Consider the following 18,594-nt stretch of genomic DNA (forward strand, 5'->3'; position numbering starts at 1 on the left):
TACTGAAAGAAATGATGGAATCAGCACTCTTTGAGGATGTTCATTCAACAGTTCAAAGTACGGCCTGGAACAATTTTATTCAAAAGATGAACATTCTGGCTTGGTAAAATCTACTTTAAAACTCAACCCTCAATTTCGTCCTTGACAGTTTCATGACCTTTTCCAGTGTTTCAGCTGACAGCTCTCTTATTGGAGCTGTTCCCTCTCAGTCAGATGAATACTGTGGTTCATTAAAGAAGACATATGAGGTTTTTTAAAAGTTAAAACAATTTCCTGAGGTCTTCATGGAGCTCGCTGTTCAACCAACTCTGTTCTGCTTTGTTCAAAGCAGCTGGTTTAACCTGTAGCCACATATAGATGCATTTTCATCTGCATTTGTGATGGGTATGTGTGAGTGTCTTTCTGTCAAAGAAAACTAAAATATCTGACAGTAAGAGATGAAAGAGCAGGACAGAAATGACAAGACAGTGACGGGTGCAGCTCGATAACTCTGTGACGTGTTGTAGTGTATGTGAGTGTGTGGTCATGTTTTCATTACCGCTAGTGTTGCACAAAACCCAAATATCAAAAAATCATTCCTGAAATGTAAATGGCTCTAATTTGAAAAAAACTCCCAAATATCACAAAAACCTTTGTATGCTTCTGTGAAGTGGTTATTCAGGTGATTGGATAATTCACATTATCGCAAAAGTGTCATGGAAACGCTCATTGTGCTTTTCCACATCTCTGGCAGTGCTTGACGTGACATAACGATCAATGTAAAGTGATCAAAATCTAGTTTCCAGCTGTCTTTGGCCTCATTTATATGATGTAGTTGTACTTTAATACTACTTAATCATCATGCATTACATAAGGGCATTGCCTCTGAATAATCATTTGATTTGCAGGACTACCTTAGCAACCCAGCGACTGACCGCCATTGTTAAAATCACATCTGTCCCAAGCCATTCAGTTCAATTCAGCTATATCAATATAGCACCACATTACCTGTCATCTCAAGGCAAGCTATTAAGTTCTTAGGGTCAACAGAGTGTGTGGAAAAGAGGTGAAGTAGCGTGTTAAAAGGGTCAGGGGATGTGTGATAAAAGAGTGAAGAATGAAAGGAAAGGTGTCTAACAGTGGTTAGAATAGTGGTGTAGTTTGGTTTAGGGACCGTGGCACAAGGAACAAGACACAATGCAGACTTGGAAGTAGCAGAGGTTAAAATGTTGAGGTTATTTTAGGAGTGATGAGGATGGATAGGATCAGGAATGAGTAAATTAGAGGCATAGCAAATGTTAGATGCTTTGGACAGAAAGTCATAGATGATTTGGACATAAATAGAGGTGGGATAGGAATATATCAACTTTTTAGAATTGAATGCATCCAAAACTAAAGAAATGTTGGTAGATCTTAGACGTAACAAGCAGGCCTTCACTGAGAGTGTAATAGATGGAGAGAAGATTGAAATTGTCAGCTCCTATAAATATCTGGGCACTGTGTTTGACAACCAGCTTAAATTTGATTTCAACACTGAAGCACTGGTCAAACGTGGACAGCAGAGGATTCATCTCCTTCGTATGTTGAATTCTCTGTCGTTTTATCAGTCCTTCATTGAAAGCCTTTTAACTTATTCTTTTATTTGTTGGTTCAACAACTTGTCACTCAGGGACAGAAACAGTCTAAACAGTGTGGTGAAAATCTGTTCCAAGATTATTGGACTCAAGCAGAGAGACCTGGGCTCCCTATGGGAACAACAGGTTTTGAGGAAGACTCAGAGTATTCTGGGAACTTCTGGGCATGTTTTAGGAAAATAATTTTCACTGCTGCCTTCAGGACGTCGTTATGCCCAACCTGTTTGTAAGGGTAATCGCTTTTCCAAGTCTTTTATCCACTCTGCTGTCCAGTTATTAAATGTATCCTTATGAATTTGTTTGGAATGTGTATTTAGGTACTGTGTACCTTCTAGGAATGATATCATCCAGTGTTTGTATAGACTGTTTTTAATTAATTAATTTATTGGTATCAGCACTTTTTAATGCAAAAAATTGCATTTTGCACACAGCTGCCAACTTTCTCTCTGTGTTTCTATTGAATGTGTTATGTGTTTGTATGTGTGTGTTTCGGCGCAAGCTGCCGAATCAAATTGTTCTTCAACGGATAAATAAAGTTGTCTTGAATCTTGAATCTATATCAGTAGACAGATGATGACATTTGAACTGCCACAAGGGAGGAAGACCAAAAAAGAGATTTATAGCTGTGGTAAAAGTAGATTTGAAGTAAGTTGGTGTAAGAGAAGGGGATGCAGAGGATAAAGATTAGATGGAGGTAGATTGGTCCAGTCCTTGTGAGAACTATTGCTTATGTGGCTTGTGTTTTTTTTCTGATCCTTCCAGAAGGATAGGCCAAACACTCTCACAGAGAGGTCCTCTCGGTGGAAAAAAACAAAATGGTCCACACACATACTCGGGTACACCTAATGAGACAACAGAAGTACGTTTAGAGATACACACTTGATACACAACCACGGACGCACGTGCACACACACACGCCAGCTTGGCATGACGGCATCAGTTCAGTCCATCAGCAGCAGGACCTGGCATCTAATCAAAGGTGGATCATCTCTGTGTGTTAATGACGCACATGGAGAAATACACACACACACACACACACACACACACACACACACACACACACACACACACACACACACACACACACACACACACACACACACACACACACACTGATTGTTTCAACAAATGGTAGTGTTTGTTGTGTTTGTGAATGTGTGTAACATTGTGCACTGTAGTCTTAGTATCACATTCTTGAAATTGCTCACTGACCTGCTTCTTAGGAACGTGAGGAAACTGTAGTATTGATGAAAATGTTCCTGCGTGTATATGTTAACATGTAATGGGCTCTGATGGGGCACAAAAAACTGATCAATTTATAAAGCTAGCTATAGTCAGGGTTTGAAAGTGAACAAAGGTGAAAAACGTTATAGCAACAGAGCACTTCAGAGTTCCCTTCTGAGACTTATTTGTTTCTGATTCAGACTTTCTGTTTCCTCATGTAACCTTCCTCATGGATGCAGTGAAATTTCAGCTGACATTAAAGAAACCTGTTTCTTCCAGTTTGTTTATGACTGCTTATCACTGAGGTCATGGGATCTCACCTGAGCTGGTACATTGAATTTCACAGCATCCTGTAGTGACTGAAACATCGTTGTTTTAAGCACTTTGTGTGCGAGAGAGAGAGAAACATGAGGTGTAGTCTGGGTAATAAATAACCAGGAGTTGCTGCACGACACTGCCAACTGCTAGTGTCAGGAAACTGCTGAGAGACCATCTGTAGCCAATGCTGCCAAGCATGTATGAGCATGCATCACGGACGCTTTGAGGGCACAGAATTGTTCTCCATGTCACCATGTTGGGAGTCCATTAGGTAGATCAGGAAAGTTCAGGGGTATACATGTTTTAGGGTTAGTTAGTTAAAGTCAAAGGTGAGGACATGCACTGGGAAGTGGGGATGTTGCTTCTTTGCAGGGGCCTTGCAGGGTTTTATCCACTCTGATAAGATATTTGTGCACTTTGGGGAACATTTCTGCTCCAAGGACATGTTTCAATTCAAAACTACTTCTTTTTTTTCTTTTTTGCATTTGTCTGCATATATATTTATGGTTAAAACCAGGTTTGGCAAATCCTAAAAGCCACATATACTGTAGATGCATTTTAATCTTGCAACACAAACGGTGGGTGCAGGTGAGTGTGTTTCCTTCACCAGCCCTCTCGATAATCTAGTCATATTTTATTGATCTCTACAACAAAAGAAAAAGAATAAAAAAATCTGCCAAGATCAGCGAAGGTGGGACATGAAAGAGCAGGAAAGAAGAGACAAGACAGTGATGGGTCCAGTTTGGTGACTGTGTGATGTGTGGTAGTGCATGTGAATGAGTGTGTAACAGACTGTGTTGGACTGAAAGGAGACATTTAAACACAGAATAACCACGTATTAACAAATAGAAAAAAGGACAGAGAGGGGAGGAGCATTCCCTTTTCAGTTGTTCAATTTTGGTGTGTGTGAAGTGTGTTTGGGATGTGTGTAGGCCTGTGAGTATATTTACTGTAAGTGTCTGTTTCAAAGCTGGGGTGGGCGGGATTCAAACCTATTTAATAGTCGCAGAAGGGAAATGAATTGTAAAGGGAAATTTGCACTAATCTAAAGCACTGATTCACTCCTGGGTCATGTCTGCTTTTCAGGGACATCTCTGCACTGTATGGACATGTTTTCCCATCATTACCTTAGGTCAGGGGTTATTAACCTTTCTGACCTTGGGGCCCAATTTTTTCAGTACAGACTGGCCCGGAGCCCATTAAATATTAACACTGTATAGCAGGGGTATTCAACTAAAACTTTAAGAGGTCCATTTAGAGAAAATGTACTCAAGCGAAGGTCCAGAACATCATAATATATATATATATATATATATATATATATATATATATATATATATATATATATATATATATATATATATATATTCAAGTAGCCTCATAGTTGTATCAACTGCATCTGACTGTTGTATTAAAAAAGTACATATTTGCCACTTAACATGTGTAACTTGAATTAAACATATTTTTTTCTCTTATATAAAATAGATTTTATTTTATTTCTCTACCAGCAGTTTGAATTTCCCCTTTTCTTTGTTAATTGTCTCAACACATTTTTATAATAAGTGAATATAAACACATCTTAGCAATTGAACAGTTTTGCAGTTTCTCTTTCTTCCCCTCTTATAATCGTATGCCCCCACTTTCTGTCATTCAGTGAGAGAACTGAGCTCTAACTTCTCCTGTCAGGACTTTAAATCTGGGTCAGGTCAGGTTCTCATATGCATGTAAAGGTGCTCATTGATGACGATATTTAGTTTTAATTATGTTCATTGTTGAGCCTGGAACAATATTTAGTTTTAATTCTATTCATTGTGGAGAAAGCTGCCTCACAGCTGTATGTGGACCCAAACATGTTTTAAGATGGTCAGCTTATTTTCTGTGACTTCAGTTCAGACTTGAGTGAATATGTTTGATGAAAAACTTTGTGTTTTGTTTTGTCCCAGTGGGAAGACTGAACCAGGATGAATCTGTCCATTCCGGGTTGAACTTCCCTTTCCACCTGTTACGCTCTCATCTCTGTATATAGAGCCAAGCTAATTACCGTATTTTGACGACCATACGGGCGCCGTGTGGAAAGGAGCACCCTCAGTTTTGTGTGTGTAATTCCTGGATTTAAAACACACACACGGCACGCCGTGTGGAAAGGCGCCGTCTACACACACGGAGCGCCGCCTTACAACACACACACACACAAGCATACAAGTGTGCATATTCAAAAATAGAGCGGGGACAAAACTTAGTTTGATTTTACTTTAAGTTATTTACATTAATAAGTTGTCAGGACTGCGCATGTCGGGCTTCATCCGAGCCTGATCAGCTGCGACGGCCAGAGCCCGCAGCTCTCTGGCCGCTGCAGCAGAGTCACTTTCCGATTCTTTTTCGAAAGCCCGAACAGTCCGGTCCTGCACACGCATCCATCCTTCAGCAGTAACGACGGAGCCCGCCGCCCGAGCGGCACTGACCTCCCCGGCCGCGGGGACGCGTCGGGATAAATGATCACGCCGCGCTCGCTCCCCATTGGTGGGAGCAGACCCAAGTAATCGATTCCCTGATCCTGGCGGATCTAAACGTACTCTGTGCAAAATGAAGGATTTTCTCTTACTATTACACGTACCTCCATTTTTTGTATTTTATGTACACACATCCCTGGTGGTTTGCATCACAACACCTGAGGTTTGTTAGTTTGTCATTCCTTCAAAATGACATCAGTATTGTAGACATTCTGTCAGGATGTGTTACAACACATCATTTAAATTGACATTTTTGAAATTGACATTTCATGTTGAAAAGGCTTAGCTTATTTAAAAGGTTTTAATTTTCACAAGCAGATCATTTACAACAAGTGTGTACAGAACACATTTACATATTACTCAGACAAAAGGCAATAAGAGAAAATGTGAGATACTGTACACTTTTTATTTTAATTTCAAACAAAGAAAGTAACTCTTCCAGACAGTTCAAAAACAAAAGTCTATCAATAAATATGCATATATGAAGTGTGACATTTTACAGAACTGAAACATAAGCACACCGTTTGCAGTAAATAAACTCATATAAACGGCGTTGCCTGCTGCAGCCTGAACTCCAGCCTTCCTCCTGGTCCGTGTGGACTCAGTGACTGCTGGACTGTTCTCACAGGGTGAGAAGGCTGCAGAGGCAGCTGTTATTGGCCGGGTTTCCCAGATCCAACCTCTCTTAAGGATTTAAGAGAGGTTCAAAGAAGGTTTGAACTAAGAGACAACCCTGAGATACGGGTGTTTCCCAGATGACTTCTTAACACCGTCCTTTAGTTTCGCTCTTTCAGAAGCTCTTTGGAGCAGCTGTCCGGTTCTGAAACCAAATGAATCGATGCCAGGCAAATCGATCACCGATCACTATCAGCGCATTTTTACACGCAGCACTGCTGCCTAACGCACTAATTCCCTGCTGCCTGTGCGTTATAATAAAAAATTAAGATGATAAATATAATTCAATGACCCTTTTTCATCCAAACGGTGCGTTACTCCGTTATTTCTGGCTACAGTGAGGCTTTTTTTCCCCACACGCAGAAACCGGGAGGAAACGTGGTGGGCGTGTGTGTGCGTTCAAAAACATGAGCCAAGAGAAGGCGAGTTTCGCAAATCGCAACGTGGAATTACAGCAATCCCTGGTTTTTCACAGGGGTTATGTTCCAAAAAGAACCCGTGATAAGTGAAATTCTTTTTACATTTTTAGAGGGCTTCAGATTGCAGAGATCATCCCCGCCACGCGTTCCACTGCTCTTCTGAGACGCTGCATCCCGACTCGCGCTGCAGCGTCTTTTTATCCTAAACCCCGCGGTGTAGGTGTGTTTTTTCAAGAGAAGAAAATAGTTATGGGTCGTTGTCTTCGCTCTTTTTTCTTCTGGGCAAAAAGATTCTTTAATATAAACCGACACCATTGATTATATTTGAGACTGTAATGAACGATTCATCAAAGGCTGCCGTTCTTCAGCTGCTGCTTCCCTGTCATCACATGTAGGTGCTCGGGCTCGGGCTCGGCGCAGGTGTCACGGCTGCCTGGACAGCCCGGTCCGACGGCACGTCCAGGGGACTGAAGTGCTGACGCACCAATGCGTTCATATAAACCGTTCTGCTTCGCGCACGGCGACGCGGTTGATTTGCAGCGAGAACATGCTGTATAGCAGCCAAATTATCAAATAAATGATATTCATGATGATCGTTTTATTTGTGCGCATAAAACATATACAGGAACACACTTGTTATTCCTTATTTTTCTTTTTTTTCCCCCTTTGCTGTTACAAATAAATGCTAAACAATATAAATCTAAAGTATAAAATAGATCAAAATTTGTGCGGGGTGCATTGTTTTAATATCTCATTGCTTGGTGTGATAATGATTTGCCTGACGCGGCTGGATCTGTGAGTCTTTGTTCACTAAGATGGTTGTAAAGACTGGGTCAGCAGCATCTTTCATTTCCTTCTTAATGAAAGAGATACTTAAGCTAAGAGCAACTCTGGGAAACGCGATTTTCTTTCACAGGCTCCTTAAGAAGGTTTGAAAGAAGTCTTTCGCTGTTAAGAACTACTTAACTGATCTGGGAAACCCGGCCATTATGTGTTCAGTCTAATCTTCTGGCAAACTACCTCTTACCACTGTTTAAGTTTTGGTGTAACTCCAGATCTGCTACTACTCTGGAGACTGGAATTAGCAGTGTCACTTAAGTATTTGGTACAAGAAACGTTTGTTCTCCTGAATGTGACATTATCATTTTAGTTCTGCAAACACCACCTGCACCAGAAGGAAATTCTGCAGCACTGAATCACTGTTAACCACAACAATTATCCATTGACCTTTGAAGCTTCCTGCATTTATTGATCATAAACTTGTTGAAATTTCCACAGTACACTTAAATTGCAGACGACATAAAATGTCAAACTAAATACTGTAAAAATGATTCAGGGAATCATAGCAAATGTTAGCAGAGCTGCTCAAATAAACCTTCCTGTTGGCCTCAAACACCAGTTTGTCCTCAATATAACTTGAACAATTAACTTTATATTTCAAAAAGGAGCCCAGGCTCACCCATTTAAATGAATAAGTGGGGTCAATGCTTGGATTATTTTGCCATTCAGAACACAAGACTGAATATCTGGCAAAATTGTTATTTTTTTCTTGATGAAATGGTATTGTCTCCAGCAGCATGACGCGTGAACTTGAGCAAACTTTTCAAAGATGTTGCTGTTTCCATCATCATGCCTTTAAAATCAGAGTCCATGTTTGATTTTAGCACCAATGTGTCACTTTTCTTTATGGTTAGGAATGTTTCATTTCATTTGAATAACGGGAAAAATGTATAATCACTTGTGCTTTCCAACACAGGCAGTTCCAGACTTTCCAATGTGCTTGGAAACAGAACTGTGTGAAACTAAATACGAATGTTTCAAAATATTAATGTAAATCAAGTTTGTTGTAAATCATTTCCCTTAATCTGCATTTGAGATGAAAAACTCAAAGTAAATGATCTAAACTAAACTAAATGATCCATGATGGCCAACAGCTGGCTGATCTACACCTGGAAAACTCATCTTTCTCTTAGACATCCAGAGTTTCTTGTCTGCTGACATCAAACTGAAAGTTTCAATGCAGCTCAGAACGGATAAACCATCCGTCAGGATGACTTTAACTCATCTAATAAATCATGTCATGTTTAACAGATGGAACACTGTCATTTATCAATATTTGTGCACTTTAATGGTTCTTTTAGAGTTTTGCATTGTCATGTAATTTATTTAACCAAATATCACTCTTAGCTGAAAAAAGCTAAGACATGTCAGATGAACTGCAATATTTCTATCGTCTAGTTTAATAGATAAATAGAATAAATCAACGAAACAATAGGTAGGAATATGTTCCTAAACACAGACCGCCAAAGGCAGTACATACCATAGAAATGAATAGATGAATAACATTAGGCCCAAAATGGACCTTTGAAGACGGTGCCCCAAATGTGAGAGGAGTTCCAGAAAAACAACATTCCCACCAAGTTTAGGAAAGTCTGTCATGACAGGTGTGACTTCAACCAACTTAGAAATGCACTTATGAAGCCAATGAACTGTTCAAGTCTTGACAACAGAATTTTGTGATCTAATAATCTGCTAAAAAATCATGTATGTATGTATGAGGCGAACTGAATAATGACACATAAGGTTTCCAAAGACTGCTTTTGAAGCCTCTTTTTCTTCGTACTGTGTGGCGCCATGTTGCAAAGGGACAAAACAACCGACCTAGGAACCCTGCTGGAACACATCACCTTGTGATTATCACAGTTAGTCAGATTTGCTTGATTGGCTTAGCCTGTACTAACCTATGATTCTAGTTACTATTACTTAACATTAATTTCCATCACCTCCGTCCAACCCTTTTCTTTCCTTTTCGGACCCAAGTGTGCCTGCCACTAGTGGGGGTTAGTCCCATTGTAGTCAGGCAAGCACAATGTCATTAAAGCCTGATTGACTCCTTCAGCTGACAGTGTGCTATAGAAAATAAAGTTACCATAATTGCAATAATTGCCGGTTCTGTTAGTTGTGGGTTTTTTTCTTCCTCTGAGTTTGAGGTTTTACAAAAACCTTTAAAATCTGGAAGTCATTTTGGCAGAGTTCAGAAGAAACTAATTGGTCGCTATCAAAAGACCCTGAAATTGATGAAGAAATATTAGAAACGTTATGAGTGTGATGACTGGTTGGAAACACACAGGCAGCTGAGATAACTCTGAGAGGTTGCACTTTATTAATACAACTTATCCTGCAGTTTGGACACGCTTATCTTATTAGGCATCATAATTGTTTTTTCTTCGTTTGTTTTTTATTGGGCAAACTGGTTTTCTGAAGTAACATTTTCTAACCTCATGTGGAACAAACTCCCAGGAGTCATCAGGGCAGCTGAAATTCTCAGTTGCTTTAAGTCAAAGTTGAAAACCCCACAATGCACTACATCCTTTTTTTTTGCATCTCATTTGTTTAATTATTTTTAACTTGTCTGTCTGTCTTTAATTTTTGCTTTAAAACTCTTAATTTTTAATGCATTTTAAAAAATGTTTTTACGTGAAGCACCTTGAATTGTGTTGTACATGAAATGTACTGTACAGATAAACTTGCCTTAGCATTACATTAAAACAACTTCAGTGTAACAGAATAAAACTGAAGCTTCCCAAGAAGAGAAATTATACTTTGCGTTGTGTTTGTAGTATGGCATGTATCTGCCAGGAAACAAACCGCTCCATCTGTTAATCCTTCATACCCCGATGTTACAATCACATGTTTGTGTTTTTACAGTCATGCTTCTCTCCTGACACTTTGTTCTGGTTTTCAGGTGGTCAGGTGCCGGTGGCTCCCAGGTGGCCCCCAGAGAAGGTGAGACCTGCAGGAGGACAATATGACTGTGACATTACTGATCTCTTGCTGCATAACATCATGTGCCCAGTAAACGAGACAGAGAGCTTCACAGCATCATCACTTAGTTTGTATCTACAAATCAAAGTTTCCAAAGACATTTTCAGATGGACTCCAAGGTGTAAATGAAACAAACATCAAGTCACAACAAGAAGAAAATGAAGCTCAAATAGCAATAAAGTTTGGATTAAATAAGATAGTTATCTCAAAATTTCAAAATGGGAAATATTCTGATTAATTCAGATTACCAGTGTTAATTGCAGTTCTAGGGTAATCCAGCCATGTGTCAGTGTTTACAGCAAAGTGTATATGTGACATCATCTGTGGCATCGTGTTTCAGATTCATCTAAAAGATGATGAAGAAATCAAATTCAGAAGATGGAAGTTCATTAACCTGACAGCAAAATGTCATTGTATATGATTAGCTAATGTCACTACGTGTTTGTTTACATCGTTACGGGAACCAAAATCTGGCAAACTCCAGCTTTGTAGAACTGGGTACCAAAGTAAGGACCAAAATGCTTCACTACCACTTTTAAAGTCTTATTTTGAGAGGTAAAACTTAGTTTTGTTGTCAGTTATTTTTATGATCCAGGTCCTGATCCAGGTTTCTTCCCTCCTAAAGGGGAGTTTTTCTTGCCACTGTTTGCCACTGTTTTCTCCCACTAGGGGAGTTTTTAACCTGCTGTAGTTTATGTAATAATTGCTCGGGGGTCATGTTCGGGCTCTCTGGAAAGATCCTACAGACAACTTCCGTTGTCATAGACACTATATGAATAAAATTGAATTGAACTGAATTGAGGTTAGGTTTCGGCAGTGGTGACTGGTCTTTAACTTTATACAGGTTGTACAAAGAGCTTTACAAAAATTTAGAGCTTTCCAAAAATGTACCCATTCACACAAGCATACTCAAATACATACAAGTCACATCAACTGGCCTGCGGGCAAAACCACTGACCTTCAGGTTGGAGGATGACCTACTCTGCCATCATTCCACAGACCGGTCATTTGGATGGTTTACAGTTGGAAATGCACTGTGTCATGCATGTATCTGTGTGTGTGTGTGTCTGTGTGTGTGTGCCTGCATGTGAGTTTTAGGGCGCTGCAGAGCAGAGGGAGGATGTTGTCCATGTCTTTTCACCTGAGCTCATCCTGCAACCGCCATCCGTCCCGCCAGTGTCTGACTCATTGTTCAGCAGCAAGCAACCTGTCTCCAAACGCCACAGGAAGCTGTTGCTGAAGAGCAACAGTGCAGCTTCCAGCACCTCCGATGGAGGAGAAGAGGTCCTGCAGCAGCTGAGGCTGGCAAGGAAGCAGGAGTCTCGGCGCCGCTTGTTGACGGACATTTGCGTCAAATACCAGCAGGGCATGGCAGAGCAGCTGGTATCGCAGCGGCAGGTGTCCCGGGTTTATGTGGAGGATGGGTCCAGACTGTTGTACTGCGAGGTGCCCAAAGCCGGATGTTCTAATTGGAAGCGGGTGCTGATGGTGCTGGATGGCAGTGCCAACTCCACACAGGACATTCCTCATGACACGGCACATTATAGCAACCACCTGCGGCGGCTGGACAGCTACAACAACACTGGCATTGCAGAGAGACTGCGCTCCTACACCAAGGTGCTGTTTGTTAGGGAGCCCTTCGAGCGGCTGGTGTCAGCCTTTCGGGACAAGTTTGAGAGTCCAAACTCTTATTACCATCCTGTGTTCGGGCGGCCCATCATCTCCAGGTATCGAGCCAATGCAACACGGCATGCACTGCGCACTGGCACAGGCGTCACCTTCAGAGAGTTTGTCCAGTACCTGTTGGACGTGCGGCGACCGGTGGGGATGGATATCCACTGGGAGCCCGTCAGCCAGCTGTGCAGCCCCTGCCTCCTGCAGTACAACTTTATTGGAAAGTTCGAGAGCCTGGAAGAGGATGCTAATTTCCTGCTGCAGAGCATCGGGGCACCAGCCAACCTCACCTTCCCCGACTTCAAAGACCGAAATCCACATGCAGAGAGGACTTCATCTGCCATTACGCAGAAATACTTTTCCCAGCTGAACGCTACAGAGAGACAGAAGGCCTATGACTTCTACTACATGGACTACGTGATGTTTAACTACCCCAAACCCTTTACAGATCTGCACTGACATGCCTTCACGTTCCCAGGTGACAGGTGTAGCTCCATCCCTGGAATTCACTAAGGATGATGAACATGGAGAAAAAGCTGCCTTCTGCTGCACGTCACTGGAGGAACAGAATGTTTGGTTTTAATGTGCACTGAAGTTGTTTTAAATGTGTCGATAATCAGATTTTCAAGTTAAAATAGAACAGAAAGTTAATGTTTCATCAAAGTATTTGAATTGAACCAACTGCAAGGACAGGGAACACTGAGAAGGTTATGGGCAGGATGCAGAATGGGAGCCCCAGAGATAAACCATAAAGGTGATGAAAGAGAACCAACATGGTCGTTTTAGATCAACTGATCAGTCCAGATGATCTGCTCCCTGAGCTTCTTGTCTGCCAGGACGGATATACTCTCCTGAGGAAGTGAGTTAACACTTTTCAGGTCATTTTTAATAAATGTAACTGCTCTTTGAAAACTCAAACTTGCAGCTGCATCAACTTCTATGAAGTTCACTTGATTTCTCTCAGACTGCATCCACATTTTGAACTGATTTTTCAGGTAGCAAACCTGAGCAGCACCAGAAGAAACCAACAGGAAATATGTTTAAAACATGGCCATAATGTGGATGCAGTCTGTTTTTCATCTAATTACCACAACGTTTGTGTGTTTTTCTCTGTGCGTGCATGCGTGCGTGCGTGCAATCTGGTTCTAATGGTTCAGTTGAATCTTTTCTTAAGGCTTTAACACTGCCATGTCACTTGATGTGTGATGTCATTACATGAGACGCATATTGTGATTTTATCTCATTTAACCCTTAAATTCCCATCCTGTCACAGCCTGACCATGTCTTCAAAACAACTACTCAGCCTCTCAAACAACATTCTGTCACCAGAATGTTTTTCCTCTTTTTTTTAATGGGTGTCAGTGCTATAATTTCTGTGTGACGTTTGTTTTAGTAACATTGCCTTATAATTGTTCAGATTATTAGTGACGCAGCCTAATGGAGCTGCAGGTTCAGCTCTGATACTGAAGAGGAATTTGATGACGATGATGATGATGATGATGATGATGATGATGATGATGATGATGATGATGATGATGATGATGATGATGATGATGATGATGATGAGTTCTGCAGCATCTAAAAACAGAACCAGAACATGAAAATGACAAAAGACAATGAGATTTCCCTTTAAGAATGTTTGTTTTCCATCGATTTGAATGCAGGATGTGCCACATCGCTCTGTGTGAGGACCTCTGCTTTTTTTACTGACCATGTTTCCATTCAGAAATGTATTAGCTAAATTGAAATAAATGTAATTTTATATGTAGATCCAAATTGGATTTTTGTTGGATTTATGTGGTCCCCTCAGCTTTCTTGACCTGCTGACACAAATGGGTAGTTTCCAGACATATTTGTACTTTTTGCAGTCAAAACACAGAAACTCCCTTTGAAACATTCACCAGCAGAAAAGCAGGAGACTTTAGTTGTCCAAGATCAGAACCACTTCAGGGGAAGTTGCATTTGAAAGATGAAATCCATCAGTCTAAACTGAATCATTCATCCACATGGCAGAAACAGATTTTCAGTGTCTGAAGACAGATTTAGAGGTTCACAAACGACAGACTTCAATGGTTTATGTTGGGACTAATGTCAGGAAAATAAATCTTTGAGGGGCTATAAGAGCTTTAAACCTGACAACCATCTGCACGTCGCCATGCTGCGACTTTTCACGGCAGGTGAAAGCCTTCCCTACTTCTGCATTCAGTGGCAGCTGGGAATTTTAAACTTGTCGAAAAATGTCAAAAGAAATCAGAGTTCCTCGCCATAAACTCTAGTAATATTAGTGATCAGTCATACGGCAGCTGGCACAGAATCGTCAAGTTCTTGTAGATGTGAGAAAACATCACAGTATCTTCAACACATCTGAGCTTGCCTGTCCTCTGGTCAGTAACTACAGGGTGTTTTTGTAACCACTGCCCCCTCTCCTCTTTGTTTCTTTTTTAGTTTGTATATCAAGATCCAGTGAATCCAGTGTAAGATGCTGGTACATGATAATAATTTATTCACTAACATGGATAACGTCATTTTAATCAAATGAAACGCATAGGAAATTTTGTACAGGATAATAACACTGTTTTGAATCAACAAAAAATAAAATCTCCCCTGAAACAGGTGGTCTGAGTTTTAGTTGGAGAGACATAAAACTGTTGCATACTGCACAGAAGCACAAATATAAAACAGTTTGTGTTGGTGCAGTTGCACAACTGCTCTCTCTTCTTCTGGTATTAATGGCAGCTGGATCCATGACACCAATGTAAAGGAACATGAAACCTGTCAGACATGAACTCAGTTGATGAACAGTTCACATTCATTGTGGTATGTTGTGATTTTATCCGTATTACTGTCTGAAGTCACGGTTAGTGTTGCAGCATTAATTGTAAAAACCTTAGTAAGGAGAAGGTGAATTAAAGCTGCTAGCATCGTTGGTTGGGCCGTTGCACCTATGACCACGTTGCCATCAAAGTCACCCATTCATCATGAGGTTTTGGTATAAATGACCAAACATTTACACACACAAGTGCGATGACAAGTCTCTTGACATGGATTTCCACCATTTCATACCAATAATAAACTCAATCAAAAGACTGTTTCCTGGCCCTGCAATTGGCACTTTTTTTTCTTTCAGAGTGGAAAGGCACTGCTTCTCCTCACCTGCCATATGACCAAAACATTTCTGACATACTCGACGAAGTAGGAGAAAGGAGACTTCTAATCTGACCGCGCAATGATTGACAGCACTCGAGATCTGGCCAATCAGAAGGGGGCTTGTGCATGCAGGCTCTTGCAGAGCTACAGAAGGTGATATTTTATCATGTCATTCAAAACACATGGCGAATCAGGAGCGAGCAAGAGAAAAAAAGGCAAAACAATAGGAAACTCGTGCTTCACTTGAAGGTGGGTATGTTGAAATCAAACTTTTTGGCACAAACATCTAAGCTGCAACTCATTAGACAGGAATATCTGTCTCCAGTCTCTGTCTAGACTGGGAAAAAAATATTCCAGCGGCCCTAATGAACATTTATTGAATGTCTTGTTGATGCCTTATTGAAAAAGAGTGGTGAAATTTTGTTGGGGATTCAGGCGGTGGAAGTTGCTTTGTTTTGATGAGTAATTGATGGCTATTTGTGAATTGGATTTGTTTTGCTTTTTTTATTTCAGCTTGAAGTGTTTTGTTAAATTATTCATTGATTTGTTATAAAGTTGAGTTTTTTTTATTTAATATTTATTTATTTCAGGTTGAATATTTTTATCTAATATTTAGAGGGTTTGTCGCCTTCCCCTCAGGGCTGTTAGGAGGCAAAGGAGAGGGTTAAATAAGACAGGGAAGAAGCTGTCAGACGGTTGTTGGTCTGACGTTGTGAAAGGCAGTTTATGTTGCTGTTCTACTTCTTACCTGCAAGTCTCCTACTCTGTTACTGTGATCTATGACAGCTTATCGTGTGTGTTTTTATCAGGATCATTAGCTTACGTTATTATGACTCTTTTGTTGTAGTGCCTCTTCAAAGTCGCCATTAAAAATATTCCATTAGACATGCGAGCAGTCTGTTTCTTCAATATGTATTTATTTATTTTATTTCAGGTTTCATTTTTTTATTTAATATTTATTTCAGTTTTAATTTTTTCTTTTATTTGACTCTTAGAGTCAAACTACTGTAGCTATACTTACAGTAAATTTGTTATTATTAATAAAGGTTGTCAAGTTAAATGGCATGTTGTCATTTTGTGTACCGATGATACATTTGGGATGGGGAGAGAAGGGGAGGGTGTGAGGCAGGTGGGCGGGCGGGCGTTGGGTTAGGGCCTCCAAACACCAGTTCATCAGAGTGTTCATCAGCACATCTGTAGTCCTGGAAGGATGATCAAGCTATGCTACCTGATAGAGGTCTGGTACTTTCATCAGACTGTGATGTTGATCATCCTGGATCATGTCCTGATGTTAAACCGAAGTTCAACAGTGTTGATTATCAGCCCTCAATCTTCTGAGAGTTGTGACCTCGAGTACAATGAAGAGGATCTTCTGTGACTTACTTCAAATATCTGATTTTAATGTATTTAAGATCCCATCAGGTTTGTCCACTTTGTTCCTGTCCATGGTGAAAAACTAATGTGGTCTGTGATTGAACATCCATCCGTTGCCTATACTCTCTTTTTCCTGTTCAGGGTAACGGGGTCTTCTGGTAAAAGGCAGGACTTCAGCTGGACAGGTCAAGAGTCCATCACAAGAGCACATGTAGACAAACAACCACACTCAGTCTCACGGGAAACTTACACTCACCAATTAACCTGACTTTCACATTTTTGGGCCGTGAGACGAAGCCGGAGTACCTGCAAAGACCCCACAGAAGCATTGGAAGAACATGAAAACCTCCACAGTTTTGCTGCCCGCCATTCTGACGGTTACTGAACATATTATGGTACCTTCTTCTTCTTCTAAAGACTTGGGAACCAATCCTGCTTTCATGTAAACAACGCCATCATTAAAACACATCCATCTGATCTTTGCTGGTTTCCTCTCATCACCTCAGGCGTGGACTGTGGGCTTTAGTGACATCTAGTGGCAATATTTGGTAAGTGTAAGCTGAACCGGAAAAACCAAAATGTCAAACATTTATCATAATTGTCGTCAACATGTAAACTTTTCTACGCTACGTCTCTGTAGCGATAGCAGGTTTTATTAAAAGTGTGAAGCTCTAAGCAAGTGGAAAGAGAGGAAGGAAAGCCTCTCTCAGGACTCGAACCTGAGCCGGCTGCACAAGGCTTCTGGGGTGTCTTATCATACATGTGCAGATGATTGTGAGCTGTCGCTACATTAAAGGCTGAATTATGCTTCTGCGTCAAAATGGCGCCGTGCCTACGGCGTGTGGTTTGGATCGACGCAGAGGACACGCCGTCACCTGCGCCGTCACTGACGCGTACCTCCCGAAAATTGTAACTACGCGTCGAGGCGACGCAGACCACACGCAGACCGAGAGGGCTGTGATTGGTTCGCTTGGAAGCAACGCATTTCCGGTTTACGGTTTGAATCAGTAGTGAACTTTCAGCGCTCTTTTCTTCGTTTATATGTGATTTTTTTTTGTTTTTGTTTTTTGCACAATAGTTGTCCTTATTTCTTTGATTTACTGTGGGGGTACTGCACCGCAACCAAATGGAGAGACGGAGAAGTCCGAAGGTTTCAGCACGGCGTCACGGCTGCGGCGTGTGCTCTGCGTTGGTGTGACGCAGAAGCATAATTCAGCCTTTAGAGTTGAAAAGTTCACTCCAGTTGTGGGTGGAGCCTCTGTGGTGAAGTTTGCTATCCACCTGACCCATCTTGAGACCTGGACCAAAGATTCTAACATGCGTCAGAGGGTTGGTCACATGTTCCTGGTCACATGTTCCTGGTCACAAGTTCCTGCCTCTGAGCACTTGCTCAACAGAGACAGCTGTCCACGCCTAGACTTCAAACCAGGCTTCGGAAAGCTCTGCCTGACGTCACAGGGGGCTTGACCGGTTCTGTCAGGATTTGACACTTCCCCCAGGTTTTTATTCTCAGTTCTCCCCTCCTGTTTCCCATCTGCCCTGATTGTCTGCACCGGTGTCTCGTTATTCCCTGTGTATATCTAGTCTTGTCTTTCCCCTGCTCCCTGTCGGTCCGTACTGTTTCCTCCATCCGTGTCTCCTCGCCTAGTTTTGGATTTGTGTTTTTTGTTCAGCCTTTTTTGATCCTGCACAGCGCTTTTGGTTCAATAAACCCAGTTTTTGATGAACTCCTGCCTCCTGCTTTTGGGTCCTCAACACAACCACACCGTGACAGGTTCCTCTGTGGTTTCTAGACGAGATCATTCAAACCTCTGC

At 41.2% G+C, this 18,594-nt stretch overlaps 1 protein-coding gene across 3 annotated transcripts in view; it reads left to right on the plus strand.

The window, feature by feature from the left end:
• Positions 1-16,334, plus strand: part of LOC133444081 (carbohydrate sulfotransferase 8-like) — a 72,024-nt gene extending 55,690 nt beyond the window's left edge. For all 3 annotated transcript variants that reach the window (XM_061721564.1, XM_061721565.1, XM_061721566.1), the window contains 2 exons: positions 10,505-10,545; positions 11,683-16,334. In XM_061721564.1, coding sequence (XP_061577548.1) covers positions 10,505-10,545; positions 11,683-12,717 — 1,076 coding nt within the window. In that variant the 3' untranslated portion in view covers positions 12,718-16,334. The remainder of the gene's footprint in view (positions 1-10,504; positions 10,546-11,682) is intronic.
• Positions 16,335-18,594: the final 2,260 nt, after the last annotated feature.

This window comes from Cololabis saira, chromosome 5, assembly GCF_033807715.1.
Source record: "Cololabis saira isolate AMF1-May2022 chromosome 5, fColSai1.1, whole genome shotgun sequence".
NCBI classification, from domain to species: Eukaryota; Metazoa; Chordata; class Actinopteri; order Beloniformes; family Belonidae; genus Cololabis; species Cololabis saira.